Here is a 21298-nt window from a genome sequence, read left to right as displayed (position 1 = left end):
TTTCGGTAAAGTCGCGTAGGTAAAACATCAAAATTAATAAAAATAAAATAAAGATCACGACGTTTCGGAGGCAACACAAGTCTCCGTCATCAGGTGGGACCGTCACAGCCAGATTAGCTGCATCAAGTGAGGCAATGATTCAAGATGTAATCCCTTAAAAGCGAGTTGAGGGGGGAGGAGACGGGGGGGGGAGCTCATCAGAATGTGGTAGCCAATGAATGGAACGTATCGGGAGGGAGGGGGGCGGGGCCAAAAGGGTGGGTGACGGCGTGGAAGCGATTGTGCGCAAGCGACAAACTTTTGATTTCCGCTCTCGGCCAACGGCACGACGACCTCAGCGGTCTGCTGAAGGCCCCAACGGGGCTCGTTTGCATCTGCCCTCTTTCTTTTGCAGCCGTGCTCGGGCGCCGACTGGAGCGTGAAGGTAAAGAACGAGCACCGTGCGGGCAGCTGGGTCGTGGCGTACACGCGCGAGGTCACCGTCGAGCTGTACGGCCAGCGGGTGCTGCTCGCTGTTGGCTCCCACGTCTACGTGAGTATCGCTCGCCGCACCGCCCCCCCCCCGCACCCCAAAGAGGCACAGCCGTCCAACCTCCCACCCCCTTTCTCGCTTCGTATCCATCTGGCTGCCGATGTTGATGTCGAGCAGCGGCGGTGAGTTCACGCTGAGGTGGTTGAGCCACAGGTCACGTACTCACGTCCTGTCCGCCCCCCCCCCCCCCGCCCTCATCCTCCTCCCCATCCTCTTCCCTATCCACCTTCCCATCCTCCTCCTCCTCCCCATCCTCTTCCCTCCATCGTCTCCCTTCCCATCCTTCTGCTCCCCATCCCCATCCTCCTCCTCCCTCCTCCTCCCTATCCACCTCCCCATCCTCCTCCTCTTCCCCATTCTCTTCCTCCACTACCTCCTCCTCCCCATCCTCCTCCTCCTCATCTTCTTCCTCCTCCCTATCTTCCTCCCTAACCTCATCATCATCCTCCTCCTCCTCCCACCCTCCGTCCTGCTCCTTCCCCCACCGTCCACCTCCCCTCCATCCCCCTCCATCGTCCACCTCCTCCCGGTCCACCACCGCCGCCTCGTTCCGCCCCCCCCCCCCCGCTCCCCCCGACCGCAGCTGAACGACGTCCATCTTCGCCTGCCGTTCTACTACGGCGGCGGCGGCGTCGCCGGTGGCGCAGGAGGTTTCTCGGTGACGCGCGACGGGGGCTTCATGCGCGTGGCGTCCGACTTCGGCCTCGAGGTCCTCTACGAGGGGAACTACCACGCCAGGGTCAAGCTGCCCACCACCTTCGCGTCGTCGCTCTGCGGCCTTTGTGGCAACATGAACGGCGCCAGCGCTGACGACTTCACGCGCCGGGACGGCTCGCAGGCATCCGGCGCCACCGACTTTGGCAACAGCTGGAAGGTGGAGGAGCCGGGCATCGTGGACACGTGAGTGCCGTGGAGGAGGTGGGGGAGTGTTGAGTCTGTGGTGCAGTGTTGAGTCTGTGGTGCAGTGTTGAGTCTGTGGTGCAGTGTTGAGTCTGTGGTGCAGTGTTGAGTCTGTGGTGCAGTGTTGAGTCTGTGGTGCAATGTTGAATCTATGGTAGAGTTGTGAGTCTCTGGTTAGTGTTGAGTCTATGGGCAGTGTTGAGTCTATGGACAGTGTGAAAGAAACGTGAAAAATATTGATATAAAAAAAAAACGCATAACCTGGTTCCGAGCATTTGGGGGACATATCCTCATCGCCTGCATCTATTTCCCTTGCCGAGTGTTCATCCATTTAACCTCACGCCCCCCCCCCCCCCCCCCCCGCTCCTCTCCTCCGCCGACAGGGGCTTCGACGACATCGGCCACCCCGTGGTCATTGACCCAGTGGGCTCCGGCGTGGCGGCCCAGCCGACCTGGTGCGGCATCCTCAAGGACCCGCTGGGCGCCTTCGCCAGCTGCCAGGCGTCCGTCGACCCCGAGCCGTTCTTCGCCAACTGCGTCTTCGACCTGGTGCTGCTGCAGTTCGACCCGGTCGTCCACTGCAAGGCGCTGGAGGCGTACTTTGCCGCCTGCGTCAAGGCCGGAGTGGCCACCCAGGAGTGGAGGAGCTCCACCGTCTGCCGTGAGTGTCGCGGCCCCCGACGCGGTGCCCAGTCCGGCGGTGGGCCGGCGGTGGCGGTGGTGGCATCCCTGATCATTCGATCAGGGATTGTGGGCGGAAACCACAAACCCCACCCACCCCCACTGACCATCCCCTCCCAGATGTGCGGTGTTTTCCCGTCGGTATTCGCCACCAGGGATACGTTCCAGAGGTGCTCGTGATTTGGCGAATTTCGCGGGCAACGGTTTTGTCGCTCTCATTTCCATTGTCTCATCACTTTCTATCATTCGCCCACCCATTCACCCAGCCACTCACCCATTCATTCATCCTTCCACTCACTCACTCATTCACCCTTCCCTTCACTCACCCACCCATTCACCGAGTCACCCGCCCAGCACACTCACCCACCCATTTACCCGGTCACTCATTCAAATACTCACCCACTCATTCATCGATCCACCCACCCATTCACTCACCTACTCACTCACCCCACTCATTCGCCCATTCACCCACTCATTCACCCACTCCCTCACCCACCCATTCACCGTGTCACTCGCCCACTCCCACTCACCCACCCATTTATCCGGTCACCCACCCAGTCACCCACCCAGTCACCCACTCGCCCACCCATTTACCCGGTCACCCACCTGGTCACCCACCCAGTCACCCACCCAGTCACCCACTCGTCACCCATTTACCCGGTCACCCACCCGGTCACCCACCCAGTCACCCACTTGCCCACCCATTTACCCGGTCACCCACCCGGTCACCCAGCCGGTCACCCAGCCAGTCACCCACCCACTCACACACCCAGTCACCCACTCACCCACCGGTCACCCACCCAGTCACCCACTCACCCACCCGGTCACCCACTCACCCACCCATTCACCTGGTCAGTCGTCCCCGTGAGGCCGCACGTGTGACACCTCTGCCGCCCCGCGTCTCCATTTGCTGCCGCCCACAGCAGCCCCGCAGTGCCCCGCCAACAGCCACTACTCGTATTGCGCTCCGCCGTGCCCCGTGTCGTGCGTGGACGGCGCCGTCGAGGGCCAGTGCCAGGGAGACTGCGTCGAGGGCTGCGTCTGCGACATCGGCTACGTCCTGGAGGACGATGCCTGCGTGCTGGCCGACCAGTGCGGCTGCCTCTACAAGAACAAGTACTACAAGGTGATGCACTCCCCACTGTGGGTTGTTGTTGTTGTACCATGAGGTCATGTATTGTATGTGGAACTTCTTTCACACCGTACATCACCATCATGGTGGCTAGGAGATGTCAACTACCTCTCCTGGTATGCAGGAAGCCGTTGGTTTGATCCCAACCCTGACGATGCCTGCTGCTGCTGTATATTTGGATTCTGCATCTCTCTCTCTCTCTCATCATCATCATCACGGTCACTTGGAGATGTTGACTACCTCGTCTGGTATGCAGGAGGCCGTGGGTTCTATCCTGACAATGACGCCTGCTGCTGTATATTTGGAGTTTACATGTCTCTCTCCCCATGGTCACTGTGCGGATATGTCTCCAGCTCCTACGGGTTTTTCCCTCCATGTTTGGAATCAACATCACAGCGCATTTAGAGTATTTGGCGGCTACTATAAATTTCCAGGTGATAATGATATCAGTCACTTGGTTGATCTGATATCACAATATGAGACCTCCTTTACCAGTGGCAAAATATAGTAATAGGTTTTTACCCTTTCAACTGGTACAAAAACTGACACCTTTATACAAGGCATAATGTTTGCAATAACCACAACACAAGCAGTCAAATGCAAACATAGTGTAAATGCTTACCCCGAGCTCTCAATACTCTGATAGTGCGCTGTCTTTGAGTTGTACGCCTTTTGGCGTCATCTGGTCCAACACCAATGGAGACTAGACTCTAAGAAAAGCTGTCTCGGGTGTGGACCAATCAACTTCAAGGACAGTGCATATCATTATCATCATCAGAGTTGTTTCTTTTTGTTTGCATTTTGACTGCTTGTGTTGTGGTTATTGCAAACATGATGCCTTGTATAAAGGTGTCAGTCTTTGTACCAGTTGGAAGGGTAAAAACCTATTATTATGATCTGCTATCGTTTGTGATAGCGAGGGTCACTTCCGAAAGAAACCAGATACATAGCTCAGTGGAGCCTTAAACCTGATAACAATCTTCTATCTAAACAAAGACCTTAATGTGTATGTTTCAAAAACCTTTCGGGCACTTCCCGACAAGGTAGAAAACCGACATTCTGTATATATGTAGCTTTAGGCTACAAACAGGAAAACCCTGAAAATGTCATATTTTTTATTTTAAGGCCCCCAAACCTCGATGTTTAAGTTCCTCGTAAACATGTTTGTGTGCATGGTGTCATTCAGAAACCGTTCGAAATATAACAGTGCGATTTTTTTCGGTTGATAGAGCCTTAAACAGCAAATTAAATGAAAGCGAGAAAGTTTTGGGGTTCCATCTTTTATGGTGTTTGAGATATTTAGGATTCAATCGGTTTTGAATGAAACATCGGCATTTTATGATGTTCACATCTGAATAATTTGAAAACGGTACACGGTAGAGGACAGCTTCCCCTCATAGACTATTAAGTGAATTAATGTTTGTGCTTTCGAATAACAAAAAAGAACGGGATCTTTAAATCGAGCGGCTTACCGTGATGGGTACGTCTTTAAATAGAAGAAGTTGAATAAAAGTCGTCAACACATTAAAGTTTTTGCGGGAAAATACCGAATGTTTGGAGTAGTTTCAAAGCGATCTAATAGTACGCTAAAAAATCGTAAAAAAAAAACAAGGTTCATTATCATCTTCATTGAAAACTTTTGCCCCACAAACACCCACCCCCCCCCTTCACGAACTAAAGATGACCCCGTTCCTGATTCGCTGCAGGTTGGCGACACGTTCATCTCAGACGACTGCACGAGCTCGTGCCTGTGCGACGCGGGGGGCATCGACTGCCAGGCGTTCACGTGCCCGGAGTTCCACACCTGCGCCGTGCTGGAGGGGGGCAAGGCCGGCTGCCAAGCCAACGCGAGTGAGGCCCGGCCCTGGGGCGGGAGGGGGGTGACGGGGCGGCGTGACGGGGCGCGGCGGCTGTCGCGGGTTGCACCGCCGCTCCAAACGACAACACCAACGACAGCAGCAGCAGCCACCTGTCGCCATTAAGTGGTGGCGACGTCGTCAACCGCGGCGCTCGTGCCACGCTGGGTGCACTTTGAGGCCACGTGAAGTGTCGAAGGCCTTTCGTGTAGCAGGGGGTCTGTATTGATGCGCCTGAAAATCTCCCATTGCGATGGTGGCTGTCCACCTAGGACCCCATTCGAACCCAGTTCCAATGGTCTCAGTTGAAAATTGGAAATGTCATCATCGCTTGCAGCTGGGGCTGGCATCGTCCCCACCTCCTCCTACTGCCGAGGGGGAAACCAGGGAGGTTTAGGACTGTGGCTCATGCAACTGCAATGGCTGCTTTGGGTGCACGGTCTAAGCCGGCCAGGAGACCCCGGGTGACGGAAGAGGTGTTCTGGCTGGCTGAGAAAAAGCGACAGGCCCACTTCCACCGTCTACAGCATCCCGCGTCAGAGAGAATGGGGGTTGGCATCGTCCTCTTTCTCGTCTCGATGCCGAGTGGAAATGGGCGAGGTTTAGGACTGTAGCTCATGCAGCTGCTATGGCTGCTTTGGATACACGGTCCAGACGTCCCCAGAGACCCTGGCTGATGGAGGAGGTGTTCCGGCTAGCTGAGAAAAAGCGACAGGCCCACTCCCACCGTCTACAGCATCCCGCGTCAGAGAGGATGGGCGTTGGCATCATCCTCTTTCTCGTCTCGATGCCGAGGGGAAATGGGCGAGTTTCAGGACTGTGGCTCACGCAGCTGCAATGGCCGCATACGCCAGACTTCCCCAGAGAACCCTGGCTGATGGAGACGGTTGTTCCGGATAGCCAAGTGAAAGCCACAGGCCCAGACCCCCACCATCTGCAACATCCCATGGGCAAGGATGAGGAGGCTTTCCACCACTCCCGTGGATACGTCCGCAGTCAAAGGCAGAAACCTTAGCAACAGGCGCGCCACACGATGACCACTCGGTGCCGGGTGGCGGTGATGGCTACGCCGCACGCGGCAGCCCGTAAGCCAGCACTGTGAGGCATCGGCAGCGGCACCAGAGGTTGTTGGATCGCACGCGGAGAGTTGTTTGCGTGAAAGTCCCTTCCCATGGGTGGTCGTCAGGGAGGGGCCATACCCTGGGTCGGGTTTGGTGGGTTGGTGGGTTTGGTAATTGGGTGGGTGAATAGGTGGGTGCATGAGTGGGCGGGTGGTTGGGTGAGTGGGTGGGTGGGTGGTTGGGTTTGGAGGTTGGGCGAGTGGACAGGTGGTTGGATGGGTGAGTGGGTGGGTGGTTGGGTTTGGAGGTTGGGTGAGTAGGCAGGTGGTTGGGTGGGTGGTTGGGTGAGTGGGCAGGTGGTTTGGTGGGTGGATGGGTGAGTGGGTGGGTGGTTGGGTTTGGAGGTTGGGTAGGTGGTTGGGTGGTTGGGTGTGCTGTTGGTTTGGTGGTTGGGTGGACGAGTGGGTGGGTGGGCAGGTTGGCGGCTGTCGGACACATCTCACTATCTCTCTTCTTTCCCTTCTCCACGTGGTGGCCATCCCCCCCCCCGCCACGCCTAAAGAGCACTGCCACGCGTCGGGCGACCCGCACTACACCACCTTCGATGGCAAGTACTTCGACTTCATGGGCACGTGCACCTACATGCTGGCAGCGCCGAGCCCCAGCTACAAGGGCTCGCACCCGGCGGCGTGGCACGTCCTTGTGCAGAACGAGCACCGGTACGGCTCCACGGCCGTGGCGTACACGCGCACCGTCGAGGTGCGGCTCGACCGCGACGTCAACGTCAAGCTGCAGTTCGGTGGCGCCGTCCTGGTGAGTTGAGAGTTGGGGCGGTGGGGGAGTGAGTTGTCAGGGGGAGGGGGGATGGCATGGGGGAAGAGTGGAGGGCATGGGCATGGCTAAGCCGCTGCACGTGGCAGGCTGTTGCCTAGCGCTGTGGAGGCGGAGGCAGCAACAGCGCGAGTTGGTGAATCACACGCAGATTGTTCTGTGAAACTATATTTTTGTGAGTGGTGCGTCGAGGAGGAGCCTATACCCCCTGGCTCTGCCAGCTAGAAAATGGCACAGCAGCAAAGTGTGTAGTCTAATCTCCATACGTTCCATCTCACTGCCTTCTACTCATGGGTGGGTGTCGATGAGGAGCCGTACCCCCTTGTTTTGCCAGCTAGAAGGCAGAACTCAGTAAAGATGTTGACTCCACTTGGTCTGTCTGCATGGAGATAGAGTGTTTCACCCTCACTCGTACTTGCGGGATTTCTCCCGGCGCTCCGGTTTCTTCCCACTCCATCTATAGTGGAGTGCAGAGCTTGGGAAATTGTTGATGCACTGGCTCCGCACCGCGTGGCTGCTGCTGTCACTGTCTCTCGAGTCACCCTCTCTCCCTCTCCGAGAGCAAGTGGATACGGTGCGGTGGCGGCTGTGAGTCGCGAGACGAAATCGGAACGAGTCCGTCGTTTCGCTTCTCCGTCTGGCGAAACGCAGGTGAACGACGAGAGTGTGAGCCTCCCCGTGGGCCTGCCCAACGGCACGGTGGTGAGGGCCGGAAAGTTTGCGGTGCTCTCCTTCCCGGCGGCGGGGCTCACCGTCAAGTACGACGGCTACAGCTACGTGGACCTGCGCCTCCAGGCGTACTACGCGCGCAACCTCAGCGGCCTCTGCGGCGACTTCAATGGCGACCCGGGCGACGACTTCGTGGGGCCCGATGGGGAGCTGCACGCCACCGCCTACACCTTCGGCAGCTCCTGGCAGTTCCCGGTTGCCAGCAACAACTCGGCGTGAGTCGTCTCCGCCGTTGGAACCCTCCACGTAACCCTAACTGTAGCATTGTCCCTACCCCTTGACCTTAACCAGGGCAGCTCCTGGCCAGCAGCAACTCAACTTGATGATGATGATGATGGTGAAGTGCTTTTGCTCTCCCCACCACCACCACAGCTGCGGGTTCGACTACGGCCGAATGGTGAAGCCAAACAATGCCGACTTGGACAGTGCCGCCGGGCCGTGCAGTCCCCTCAAGAGCGCGACGTCACCGTTCGCCGCGTGCTTCAACGCTGTGCCGCCCGAGCCCTTCCACAGCAACTGCGTGTTCGACCTGGCGCTCACAGCGCTCAGCGATGAGCTGCGCTGCTCCCACCTGCAGGGGTACTTCGACACATGCCTGGGCAGCGGCGTGAGCCTCGGCGAGTGGAGGGCGTCCTTGAATTGCCGTGAGTGGGGTTTTTTTTCTGTTTTTCGTTTAAATGTGTAAGGACAATGATTGTTGTTACTGTTACGACGTGGGATATCTAACAAGCCGAGTTGGAATTGGAAAAAATATAAAAACTGGTGGAGGAAGTCATACATCCCCCCGCTACACCACACCACCAATTCGAGAAAGATCTGGACCGTGCCAACTTAACCTGAGTGCAAAGCGGGGGTCGCGGATGCAAACGTCAACTCATAAATTAACATTGACTCATGAACAGATTCTGAGCGTGGCAAAAGGACACTTGCGACTTATCTATAGATATATACACTACCAACCTCCACGCCAATTCATTGCTTCCTCCCGGGAAGTGATTGATGCACATATCACGGCGGTGACCATGGATTGGGGGGGGGGCAGCACCAATCTTTATAGAGTCACAGTCTGCTACGAAACGTCAACCGACAACTGAAGCGGGAAGTTTGCTGGAGTTTGCGCATCGAGATGGGCGACGTGTCCAAGAATTGACAGCCACCCCCCCCCCACCTCGAATGAAGCTCTCAATCGCTCGGATGACCTGGCGCCTTACAAGTTGGAAGAATTATTAACGTCTTGCACACGTCCAAGCAGAGCTGATGGCGAACGCACGTTGAGGAAGCGTGACGGAAATTTGAGCATGTTGAAAGATTATTTTTCTCATCCTTCTTTCGTTTTTTTCTTCCCTTTCACCTGCCCTGGTCCACCCGGCAGCGCTGAGCTGCCCGGCGAACAGCGCGTACAAGGCGTGCGCATCGCCGTGCCTGAGCGCGTGCGGCTTCCCCAGCGCCGCGTGCCCAAAACGGCAGGCATGTGTCGAGGCGTGTGAGTGCAGCCCGGGCTTCTTCCTGCACGACGAAGCCTGCGTGGACGCGGCCAGCTGCGGCTGCACCATGGACGGCATCTACCATCCCGTGAGGCCTAGTCTGCTTCATCTGTGCCCAGAGCCTAATCTACCATCCCGTGAGGCCTAGTCTGCTTCATCTGTGCCCAGAGCCTAATCTACCATCCTGTGAGGCCTAGTCTGCTTCATCTGTGCCCAGAGCCTAATCTACCATCCCATGAGGCCTAGTCTGCTTCATCTGTGCCCAGAGCCTAATCTACCATCTTGTGAGGCCTAGTCTGCTTCATCTGTGCCCAGATCCTAATCTACCGTCCCGTGAGGCCTAGTCTGCTTCATTTGTGCCCAGAGCCTAATCTACCATCCCATGAGGCCTAGTCTGCTTCATCTGTGCCCAGAGCCTAATCTACCATCCCATGAGGCCTAGTCTGCTTCATCTGTGCCCAGAGCCTAATCTACCATCCCGTGAGGCCTAGTCTGCTTCATCTGTGCCCAGAGGGGAATGTATCTATCGCCATGCGAGGCCTAGTTTGCTTCAAAGCATAATTCCTTTACAAACCACATGAGGCCTAGTTTATGTCATCTGTGTCACAGCCCAATTCCTTCATCATCAAGTGAGGCCTAGTTCACGTCATTTGTGTCAGAGCCTAAGTCCTCTACCGCCACACAAGGCCTAGTCTACTCATCTATCACAAAGCCTATTTCTCTAACACGACATAAGACATCTTCAACTCCTATTTAATTACCTAAACCTCTGCCCCTACATAAAGGGGACGGAGCATGTCATAATGCGGAAGGGCCAGGTCAAACCGAGGAAGGGCAAGGCACTACTAGAGGTCGAAATACCCTGCTGATTTAAGGTAATAGACCTATAGCATCAAATATGTGCAGCAGATGCGTCCGCAGGCCAACCGGTGGATATTACATTTTAGATCGTTCAAGCCGACAATCCAAACGGCCGTTTGTGTGTGTGCAGGTGGGCGACGAGTGGTGGTCATGGGACTGCTCGTACCACTACACCTGCTACTCGCAGTACAACATCTCGAAAGACCCCAGCGGGTGCATGGGCAACGAAGTCTGCTTCCTGAAGAACGGAATGCTGGGATGTCACCCTGGTAGGTTGCGTGGTGGCAGCGATCATGATTACATGTGTTGCCTCTGAAACGTCGTGATTTTTTATTTTTTATTTTTTTTATTTTACTTTTTAATGTTTTTTACCTACGTGACTTTACCGAAAAAACCTAAGAATATGAATCCCTGCAGTCACGAAAGCTTCAAATCTAGAATTCATGATTACATTGCACATAAACTAACAATGTCCATTTAGGCTGGCATTACACATCACCCAACAGTGAGCATAGACTAACACTTTGCACAGACTTATATTGCACTCAAACTAACACTGTCCATGCAGAGCTACCTGAGCCATTAGCTCTCTTTCAGAAGCGACCTGGCTATCACAAATGCTAGGTCAACGAAGTGGATTGTCGCGTGGACATTTATAGCAGCCAAATTCTCCGAGTGCACGTTTCTAAATTCTGGAGGGGAAAAAAACTCGAGTGTGTACCCTCAGTTACTGGTCCCGCCATCCCATGGCGCGGCGTGCACAGTGGTACGTTGTATCTCGCCAAACATTATCGGTACATTGCTCGTGGGGAAATTGTTTTCACTCAATGCGTTTTATCGCTTTAAGCGACACCTTTCGGGAACGCATCTACGACCGCCGCCACATTAAATGAGGACTTGCCGTAATAAAATAACTCGATTAAATTATCGTGCTCCAGCCACTTTTACATGCGCCGACATCCTCTTCACCATTGTCGTGTCCGTCGCTCTTTCCCCCCCCCCCCCCCCCTTTAGCTGAGGTGCGGCTGTCGTGCCAGGATGAGCGGATGTCAGCCTACATCCCCAAGGTGCTGGTGGCGGGCCACAACGCGAGCGACTTCTCGCTCAATGACGGCTCGCCCCCGGGCTGCTCGCCACTCGACAATGGCCAGTTCATCGTCTTTGACATCGGCATCGTGGACTGCGGCGCCGTGTGCCAGGTGCGGTGTGCAACAGCTCTTAAACTCAACCGTGGACTTAACATTGTGCCATAGACTCAACACTGCGCCATAGACTCAACACTGCACCATAAACTCAACACTGCACCATAGACTCAACACTGCACCGTAGACTCAACACTGCACCGCAGACTCAACACTGCACCATAGACTCAACACTGCGCCATAGACTCATCATTGCACCATAGACTCAACACTGCGCCATAGACTCAACACTGCGCCATAGACTCAACACTGCGCCATAGACTCAACACTGCACATAGACTTAAAATTGACAGTAGACTTAACACTACCCATAAACTAGTATTGCCCATAGACTAACATTGCACGTCGACAAACATTGCATGGAGACTAACATTGCGCGTAGATTCACATTTTCCATTGACTAACACTGCACATTGACTCACATTGCCCATAGACTCACATTGCATATAGACTCACATTACCCATAGACTCACATTGCACATAGACTAACATTGCCCATAGACTCCCATTACCCATAGACTCACATTGCACATAGACTAACACTGCCCATAGACTAATATTGCACTCGACTTACATTGTCCGTAAATGATTAGATTCTTGCAATGATGATGAAAGCAGAGATGTCGTTCAAGAGCTAAGATGCCCAATGTGGAGGTTCAGCGGCCGCTGCCTCTGGCCACGGTGAAAGAGACAGGTTCAGCAGAAGGCGAGGGCTCGTGTAGCATTGCCGTTCCTCATCCTCCCATTGAGGGATCGCGCGACCACGTCGGGTCCGCAACAGCGCGAGTTGATGTGGCTGTCGGTGATATCTGCCGTCCCTGCAGGAGACGGACTCGCAGATGATCTTCTCCCAGACGCTCACCCTCAAGTCGGCCAACAGGAGCCTGCCCATCATCCGCAACTTCAACGACATCCAGGTCCCGCTCACGTACGTAAGCGCGTTCAACTTAGAGCCGTCACGAGATCACGCATGCGGTGCGGTTCCTTCTGTCCGAACACCAACGTGCAGTAAATCCTCGTTTAATGCGCGTCCGTTCGCACGACGTCTTTCCGCTTTAACGTGGTTTATATATTTTTTTACTACTCGCTACAAACCCGCGCATGGCGGACTACTCGCTGTAACGGGAGTCTAGCATGTGATGGACTACTCGCTACAACGCGAGTCTAGCATGTGATGGACTACTCGCTGTAACGGGAGTCTAGCATGTGATGGACTACTCGCTACAACGCGAGTCTAGCATGTGATGGACTACTCGCTGTAACGGGAGTCTAGCATGTGATGGACTACTCGCTGTAATGGGAGTCTAGCATGTGATGGACTACTCGCTGTAATGGGAGTCTAGCGTGTGATGGACTACTCGCTGTAATGGGAGTCTAGCATGTGATGGACTACTCGCTGTAATGGGAGTCTAGCGTGTGATGGACTACTCGCTGTAATGGGAGTCTAGCATGTGATGGACTATTCGCTGTAATGGGAGTCTAGCATGTGATGGACTACTCGCTGTAACGGGAGTCTCGCATGTGATGGACTACTCGCTACAACGCGAGTCTATCATGTGATGGACTACTCGCTGTAACGGGAGTCTAGCATGTGATGGACTACTCGCTGTAACGGGAGTCTAGCATGTGATGGACTACTCGCTGCAACGGGAGTCTAGCATGTGATGGACTACTCGCTGTAACGGGAGTCTAGCATGTGATGGAATACTCGCTGTAATGGGAGTCTAGCATGTGATGGACTACTCGCTGTAACGGGAGTCTAGCATGTGATGGAATACTCGCTGTAATGGGAGTCTAGCATGTGATGGACTACTCGCTACAACGCGAGTCTAGCGCATGATGGAATTCTCGCTATAACACGATGGTTAAGGTTTTAAGGATGCGGTCTTTGTGTGAACATCCCGACTGTCGTCTCTCTGTCTCATCTCCATCTCATCTCCACGGTCACTCTCATCCCTCTTTCTGTGAACATCCTCACTCTGATCTCTCATCTGTCTCATCTCAATGTCATCTGCACGATATCTCGCTGTGAACATCTTGACTCTCGTGTCCCTCTTTGTCTCACCTCTGCCGTCTCTCTCTCGTCTGTCTGTCCGTGAACTTCTTGACTGTCATCTCTCTCATCTCCACAATCTCTCTCTGTGATCATCCTCATCACTCATCTCCATCTCATCTTCACGATCTCCGCCACCGCCTCACATCGTCTCTCGCTCTCCAGGTGTAAGTACGACAAGCGCCGCAGCCTGGCGGTGAACTTCGTGCCGGACACGGGCAGCATCTTCGTGACGGAAACGGGCTTCGGCGACTTCGTCTTCAACATCGAGCTGTACCACTCGGAGCGCTTCGCGCTGCCGTACAAGAAGAGCGACTACCCCGTGCACTTCAAGGAGAACCAGAACGTCTTTGTGCAGCTCGCCGTCAAGTCCAACCTGAGCGTCACGCTCTTCACCGAGAACTGCTTCGCAACCCCCAGCGGGGACCCCCAGGACCCCATCCGATACGACCTCGTCAAGAATGGGTACGCGAACGGAGACCCCTGACACCGCACGTGGACTAGCATTGTGCACGGAGTAACATTGCACGTAGACCCACATTGCTCGTAGACTAACATTGCCCGTAGACTAACATTGCCTGTAGACTAACATTTCCGATAGACTTACATTGCCCGTAGACTAATATTACCTGTAGACTAACATTGACCATAGACTAACATTGCCTGAACTCCGTCCCGAGCTCGACTCAAGCACCTCGGCAGAACGAGCAATGGAAGTTTAACACGTCGTAGGCTTTCGTGACCACTATCATCCAAGTTGTGTTGGGTTAGATTGCGTAAATATATTAATGTTGTGTCGTTAACCCCGCCACCACCCGACACAGACAAAAAGTAAGGTTTGTCACGTAAACAGAAGGTGGCCAATTCGTTACTAGTACAGCATACCAGTTGTGTGTCGGAGAGCAAAGCCACAACATTAACAATCTTAGTACGACGTTTTGCCAGTAATTACAACTAGCTTCATCAGGCAATACGTCGTACTAAGATTGTAAATGTTGTGGATTTGCTCTCCAACACACAACCGGTGTAGTACTCCACTATACACGACACTATACGCCACACTATGCACTACACTATACACTAGCGCTGTACTAGTAACGAATTGGCCACCTTTTGTTTACGTGACAAACCCCTTACTAATTGGCTGTGCCGGGTGATGGCGAGTTTAACGACAGGACATTTACATATTTACGCGATCTAACCCAACAAAAGCTGTATAATGGACAACAAAGGAATGGCCCGTCTCGGGACCGCGCGTCACGTAACCTCGTCGAGAATACCTTCCTCCGCCGGAATCTGACGACGTTTCCACGCCCCGGGCTCGTACCGTCAGTCGCACGATGACCGTCAAACTATTTTAACAATTTAAGTTTTGTAACTTTAGCAGGCATACGCCCATTCAACCCCCCTCCCCCCGCCACTGATCTACGTAGTAGATCTTTTTCAGAAGCCGCCTGACCTGGCTATCACAAATGATAGCCGCTCAACCAAATTGCTGATACTGGCAACATCAACATCATCATCACGTGGAGATGTATAGCGGTAGCCGAATGCTCTCTCAAAGCGCGACGTCGATTCGAAATATGGAGGAGAAAAAACCTGGTGCACCCGGAGAAAAATGCATGAACGGAACTTTTAACTAAGCTTTCGTGACTACAGGGATTCATCTTCTTGGTTCTTGCGGTAAAGTCACGTAGAAGGGAAATAATAAAATAATAAAAATAAAACATTATAAAATACAATTCTCACGACGTTTCGGCCACAACACAAGCAGCCGTCCTCCGGTGAAGAACAGGTCTGTCGGAAAGACAGCGTCTGAATGAACACCACCAGGCTTGGCAGCATATATTTAAGCTGGGTTAGAGGAGGAAGGTGTTCATTCAGACGCTGTCTTTCCGACAGACCTGTTCTTCACCTGAGGACGGATGCTTGCGTTGTGGCCGAAACGTCGTGAGAATTGTATTTTATTATGTTTTATTTGTATTATTTTATTATTTCCCTTCTACGTGACTTTACCGAAACAACCAAGAAGATGAATCCCTGTAGTCACGAAAGTTTTAAATCTTTTGACTATTTAATTTTTACATTCTTTGGCTCTTTCGGTAAAGTCACGTAGATAGGTTCAAATTAATAAAAATAAACAATAAAACACGACGTTTCGATCACAACACAAGCGTCCGTCGTCAGGAGGAAAGAGAGCTGACAATCGCTTGTGTTGTGATCGCAATGTCATAGTTTTTGTTAATTTATTCGTATTAATTTCAATCTATGTACGTGACTTTACCGAAAGACCCACCAATGAATATTAATTCCTGCAGTCACGAAAGCCTTAAATCGATCGTCATTGACCACGTGGAGATCCATAGTGGTAGGCGAATACTCTCCCAAAGCGTGACCACGGGGAGAGAGAGAGAAACATGCAAACACCAAATCTACAACAGCAGCAGCAGGCATCGTCAGGGGTCTGGATCGAACCCACAACCTCCTGCACACCAGGCGAGGTAGTCAACATCTCCTAGCCACCGTGATGGTGATGAGAGAGACGCAGACTCCAAATATACAGCAGCAACAGGCATCGTCAGGGGTCGGGATCGAACCCACGACCTCTTGCACACCAGGCGAGGTAGTCAACATCTCCTAGCCATAGTGATGATGATGATGAGAGAAAGACGCAGACTCCAAATCTACAGCAGCAGCAGGCATCGTCAGGGGTCTGGATCGAACCCACGACCCTCCTGCACACCAGGCGAGGTAGACTTAGATTCCAAACATGGAGGGGAAAATGCACGTGACAACTTTCACCTCTACCCTATCCCTCCCCTACCCCCCCCCCCACCCCAACAGCTGTGTGCTGGACTCGACATGGAAGAGCTACAGCAGCTTCCTGAAGAAGAACCAGTTCAGCTTCACCGCTTTCGCCTTCGTCGGGGAGTTCAAGCAGGTGGGCGCAAGAGATGGGACGACCCCGTGGTGGTTGGGAGTGTGGGGGGGAGAGTAGTGGGGTGAAGCGGTGCACCTAGCCTGGCACAAGCGCCGTGTCGCAAGGCTAGAGGGGGAGCGGTGGCGCAGAAGTTAGCCGTCGGCGGGCATCTGCTGCGCTGCGCTGCGCTTCGAGGCTGGCTGAGACGCGAGTTTGATGATTTGAACCGGGTCCTGGGTGCTCCCCCCTAGGTCGACTCGGCCTCAAAACAATGAGGGAGAGACCACGGCGGCCCGGGCGGCCGGGGTTTTGGTGCCGTTCCGGACCCAGTGGCGGCCTTCGTAGGCTCCTAACAGCACTTGCCACCACACAGTCTGTTATGGCTGTTGCGTGTGTGCAGTTGGGGGGTGGGTGCTGATTCGTGTTTAACGGGGGGGGGGGGACTGTGTGGTGCTTAGCAGAGGTCTGGCAAACCCGAGTGGGATTTGCCGCCACTGCTGAACTTACCTATGTTGACTTCAGACCTTCTGTGGGCACCTGGAGCTCTCCACACCCCCCCCCCACACTCCCCACGTGTCACTGCACTGTGACGTGCTGGTCTACGTGTCTACACTGACCCACGTGGTCCACCCCCCCCCTCCGCGTGTCGCCCCATGTCCCCCTCCCCCCGTGCCCCTGCTCCCCCCCCAGGTGTCCCTGCAATGCAACGTCACTGACCCACGTGTCCCCCCCACTCCTCCCCCCCAGGTCTTCCTGCACTGTGACGTGCTGGTGTGCAAGGCGGGCCAGGCGGGCACGCGCTGCCAGCAGGGCTGCGTCAACAGCGCCCGTCGCAGGAGGAGCGCCGGCGCCATGGGCGAGATCGTCGAGTCGGCGGTGCACACCGTGTCCCGCGGGCCGCTCGTAATCGGGGAACCGAACCGCTCCTCCGGTAATCACGACGGCGGTGGCGGTGATGTCGGCACAGTAGGGGCGGGGGCGGGGGGGCGCAGGTGGTAGTGCATCGGCCAGTCGTCGTCTCAGTCTGTCGACCCGTGGCGCACCTGCTGGGGTCTGCCCCGTGGCCTCCTGCCGGCGGGCGTTCGACACTTCACGTGGCCTCAACGTGCGCGTCGCCTGGCACAAGCGTCATGGTGACGTCACCGCCATCCAGTGGCGAATGGCGGTTGTTGTTGTTGTTGGAGATGATGGTGGTGGTGGTGACGGTGCTGATGACGGTGGTGACGATTATCTGAACCGGTCCTGCACCTCCCCTAGGTTGACTAAGCCTCAAATGAGTTACCTGGTGTAGCGGTGTAGGGTAGTAAACATCGCCACTGGGGAGTAGAAGGTGGCCGGGCATGGTGCTGGCCACCCACCGCCTCTTGTACCACATTGCCGGCCTTTATAGTTACTCTCTAACAGCACTTGCCCCAACAGTTTTTTCAGGCTATATGGGGGACCACACAGACTGTAACAACTACAGTGGCATCTGCCTCCTCGGTGTGCCTTGGCAAGGATTATTTAACATCGCCTTGACAGGCACGCTGAGGAGAGGATTGCGGAGACCCGAATGCGATTTCAGGCCGGGGCGGTCCTGCACAGACGCCATATTCTGTCTGTCTGCTACAGCAGAGGTGTATGGAATTTAAAAGGGACTTATTGACCTGGTCAAGGCCTATTAGTCCATCAACAGGTCAGGGCTGTGGGCAGTTCTTCATGCTTTCGGAGTCCCTGACTATCTGCTCACAATCATTAAGGGCCTTCATGATGGTGGGCAGGCCCAGGTAAAGTTGCGGGGCCGTGAGTCAGAGCCATCCCCTGTTCACCTTGGGGTGCGACAGGGATGTCCTCTGGCCGCTACACTATTTAACATCTTTGACCACGCAGTTCGAGAATATTTCAATGACTGTACCAGTGGAATTTCTATCTGGTACAGATACAATGGGAGGCTGAACGATGCACGGGTGTGGTCAAGGGATGACTCCCCATTGGTAAACCACGTTATGTATGCTGATGATCTTGCGATTGCAGCCCACTCTGAGAGGTTCTGCTGCTGCTGAACCTGGAGTGTGCCACTAAGAGGTGGGGTCTTACCATCAGCCCCACCGAAACTAAGCACCTGCCTGGGTGTCTTGTGGAGAGAGTGGAGGGGTTTCCGTACCTGGGTAGTGTGCTTATGACCTGGCAGCAGAGGTGCCAAACCTCTGCCGGTCATTTCGGTTAGTAAACCCATGGCACCTGGGTCTGTCAAGTGGCCTCCTGTCAGCGGAGAGCCTTCGACACTTCGCGTGGTCTCGGTGCCGCGGCGATGTCACCGCCAGTTAGTGGTCAATGGCGGTCGTTGTTGGTGGTGGTGAAGATGACGATGATGTTGATAGTGATGATGTTGATAGTGAAGATTATGTTGATAGTGATGATGATCTCGATAGTGACGATGTTGATACTGATAGCGATTATGATGATGTTGACGACAGCAGTGAATATGTTGATGGTGACGATGATGATGACGATCCGATGGTGACGAAGTGCACTTTTTTCTCTGCCGGCACCACAGTGGCCGTGTCGCAGTTCGTGACTCCAATCGCCGTCATCGCCGCCGCCTTCATCGTGGCGGTCGCCCTCGTCTACCGCAAGAAGCGATCCTTGCGCAGAGGATACCGGCCACTGTCTCCCCACTCGTCCAGATAGACCACCAACAACATCATCAACATCACCATCAACATCATCACCATCAAAATCCCCGTCACCGTTGCGCAGAGGATACCGGCCCCTGTCTCCCCATTCGTCCAGGTAGACCACCATTAACATCAACATCATCAACATCATCATCATCACCATCATCAACATCATCACCATCATCATCAACATCATCACCATCAACATCATCACCATCAACATCACCATCGTCAACATCATCACCATCAACATCATCACCATCAACATCATCACCATCAACATCATCACTATCAACACCACCATCAACATCAACACCATCACCGACATCAACACGATCATTGCACAGAAGACACAACAGGTCTTCTGCAGACCCCTATGGATGAACGCAATCAACATCATCATTAAGACATCACCACCACCACCATCATCACCCCGCACCTCCGATTAGCACAGTTGGCTATGCACTGTGCAAAAGAAGCCCAACATACATACATCATCATCGAGCACAGTTAGTATGTGAGCAATGTTAGTCTAAGGGCAATGATAGTCTATGAGCAGTGTTAGTCTATGAGAAATGTCATTATATGGGCAATGATAGTCTATGGGCAATGGTAGTCTATATGCAATGTCAGTGTATGGGGAATGTTAGTCTATGCACAATGATAGTCTATGGGCAATGGCAGTCTATGGGCAATGCTAGTCTATGGGCAATGTTAGTATATGAGCAATATTGAGTCTATGGGTAGTAATAGTATATGGGTAGTGTTAGTCTATGGGCAGAGTTGAGTCTAGGGGTAGTGTTGAGTCTATGGGCAGTGTTAGTCTATGGGTAGTGTTGAGTCTATGGGTAGTGTTGAGTCTGTGGGTAGTGTTGAGTCTGTGGGTATTATTGAGTCTATGGGCAGTGTTAGTCTATGGGTAGTGTTGAGTCTATGGGTAGTGTTGAGTCTGTGGGATAGTGTTGAGTCTATGGGTAGTATTGAGTCCACGGGCAGTGTTGAGTCTATCGGTAGTGTTGAGTCTATGGGTAGTATTAGTCCATGGGCAGTGTGTATGTACGTTTAACTTCTTTCGCACTGTACGTAGCCAACCGCGCCAATCGGAGGAATTGCGATTGCAGGATGCACAAAGTTAACACACCAAAAAAAATCAGTGAGTTTGTTACGATGATGCTGATCTAAAAGTGCATCACGGCTCCCACTGGCTTCCTAACATCGGAAGGGAAGAGAGCGTTCCAGACGGGCCGCAGCAACAGCAGAACCTGAAAGCGCCGCGTGACGACGATGCAATTTTGGTGGTGGCGACGGTGGTGGTGGTGGTGATGGTGGCACAGTAGGGGGGTACAGCCGGTGGTTGCATCTGCCGGTCATCTCAGTCAGCCACAACCCATGGCACCTGCTGGGTCTGTCCCTTGACCTCCTGTCAGCGGCGAACATTCAACACTTCACGTGACGGCCTCAAAGTGCTACCTGGCCTGGCCGGTGATGATAGTGACGGTGGTGGCGGTGTTGGTGGTGGTGGCTACGTGGGTGCTGATGTTGCCGAATGAGTACCGCGTTTATTAAAACACCGATTCCGATCGTCATTTTCTGTCAAAATCGATCGTTCTGCTGCTGTTGCTGATCATGATGATGCTACTGATGCTGATCAAAGTGCTGCTGCTACTGATGCTGCTGCTGTTTAACGCTGATGCCGATGACTCCCAGAGTTGTTTAATAAAGAGTCATTTAATTCAGTTTCATTTCACTATCATTTATTAGGTATAACCCTATGAGCCATGTGGCTCTTGACTCGGGCGCAACCGCAACAAAACAAAAACATGAACAAGGAACATCTTCAAGTGATTACGTGCAACAGAAAAATTCAGGAAAAAACAGCAAAGTCTTCCAGAAAAAGCATCGTATATCAATGCTGTGTTCAAAACCATTAAAGTTATCAGTCTAACTCTGTACTACAACAAACATATGGCTAAACCACTATGCACTACACTATGCACTACACTATGCACGACACTATACACTACAATATCCACGACTATACACTACACTGCTATAAACTGCACCACACTATACACTACACTATGCACTACACTATACACTACACTATGCACTACGCTACACACTACTATACACTACACTATGCACTACACTATGCACTACACTATATACTACACTATGCACTACACTATATACTATACTATGCACTGCTATACACTACACTGCTATACACTACACTATATACTACACTATACACTACACACTACACTACACACTAGTGCTGTACTAGTGACGAATTGGCCACGTTCTGTTACCGTGACAACCCTCACTAGTTGGCTGTGTCGGGTGGCGGCGGGTTTTAACGACACAACATTTATACATTTACGCGATCTGACCCACAA

At 53.3% G+C, this 21298-nt stretch overlaps 1 protein-coding gene across 1 annotated transcript in view; it reads left to right on the top strand.

The window, feature by feature from the left end:
* The window catches only part of LOC133359825 (IgGFc-binding protein-like), a 57799-nt gene extending 37164 nt beyond the window's left edge, over positions 1 to 20635 (top strand). Inside the window, exons 18-33 of the mRNA XM_061578366.1 lie at positions 395 to 532; positions 1116 to 1432; positions 1816 to 2093; positions 3037 to 3239; positions 4952 to 5096; positions 6725 to 6975; positions 7645 to 7937; positions 8095 to 8366; positions 9095 to 9294; positions 10198 to 10336; positions 11082 to 11266; positions 12094 to 12197; positions 13488 to 13787; positions 16167 to 16263; positions 16990 to 17173; positions 18779 to 20635. Of these exons, the coding sequence (XP_061434350.1) occupies positions 395 to 532; positions 1116 to 1432; positions 1816 to 2093; positions 3037 to 3239; positions 4952 to 5096; positions 6725 to 6975; positions 7645 to 7937; positions 8095 to 8366; positions 9095 to 9294; positions 10198 to 10336; positions 11082 to 11266; positions 12094 to 12197; positions 13488 to 13787; positions 16167 to 16263; positions 16990 to 17173; positions 18779 to 18912 (3240 nt within the window). The 3' untranslated portion in view covers positions 18913 to 20635. The remainder of the gene's footprint in view (positions 1 to 394; positions 533 to 1115; positions 1433 to 1815; positions 2094 to 3036; positions 3240 to 4951; positions 5097 to 6724; positions 6976 to 7644; positions 7938 to 8094; positions 8367 to 9094; positions 9295 to 10197; positions 10337 to 11081; positions 11267 to 12093; positions 12198 to 13487; positions 13788 to 16166; positions 16264 to 16989; positions 17174 to 18778) is intronic.
* Positions 20636 to 21298: the final 663 nt, after the last annotated feature.

This window comes from Lethenteron reissneri, chromosome 66 (assembly GCF_015708825.2).
Source record: "Lethenteron reissneri isolate LAM-NWPU_2019-01 chromosome 66, ASM1570882v1, whole genome shotgun sequence".
Classification (NCBI taxonomy): Eukaryota; Metazoa; Chordata; class Hyperoartia; order Petromyzontiformes; family Petromyzontidae; genus Lethenteron; species Lethenteron reissneri.
Note: the sequence above shows the minus strand (reverse complement) of the source record. Positions and strands in the feature narration are given on the sequence as shown.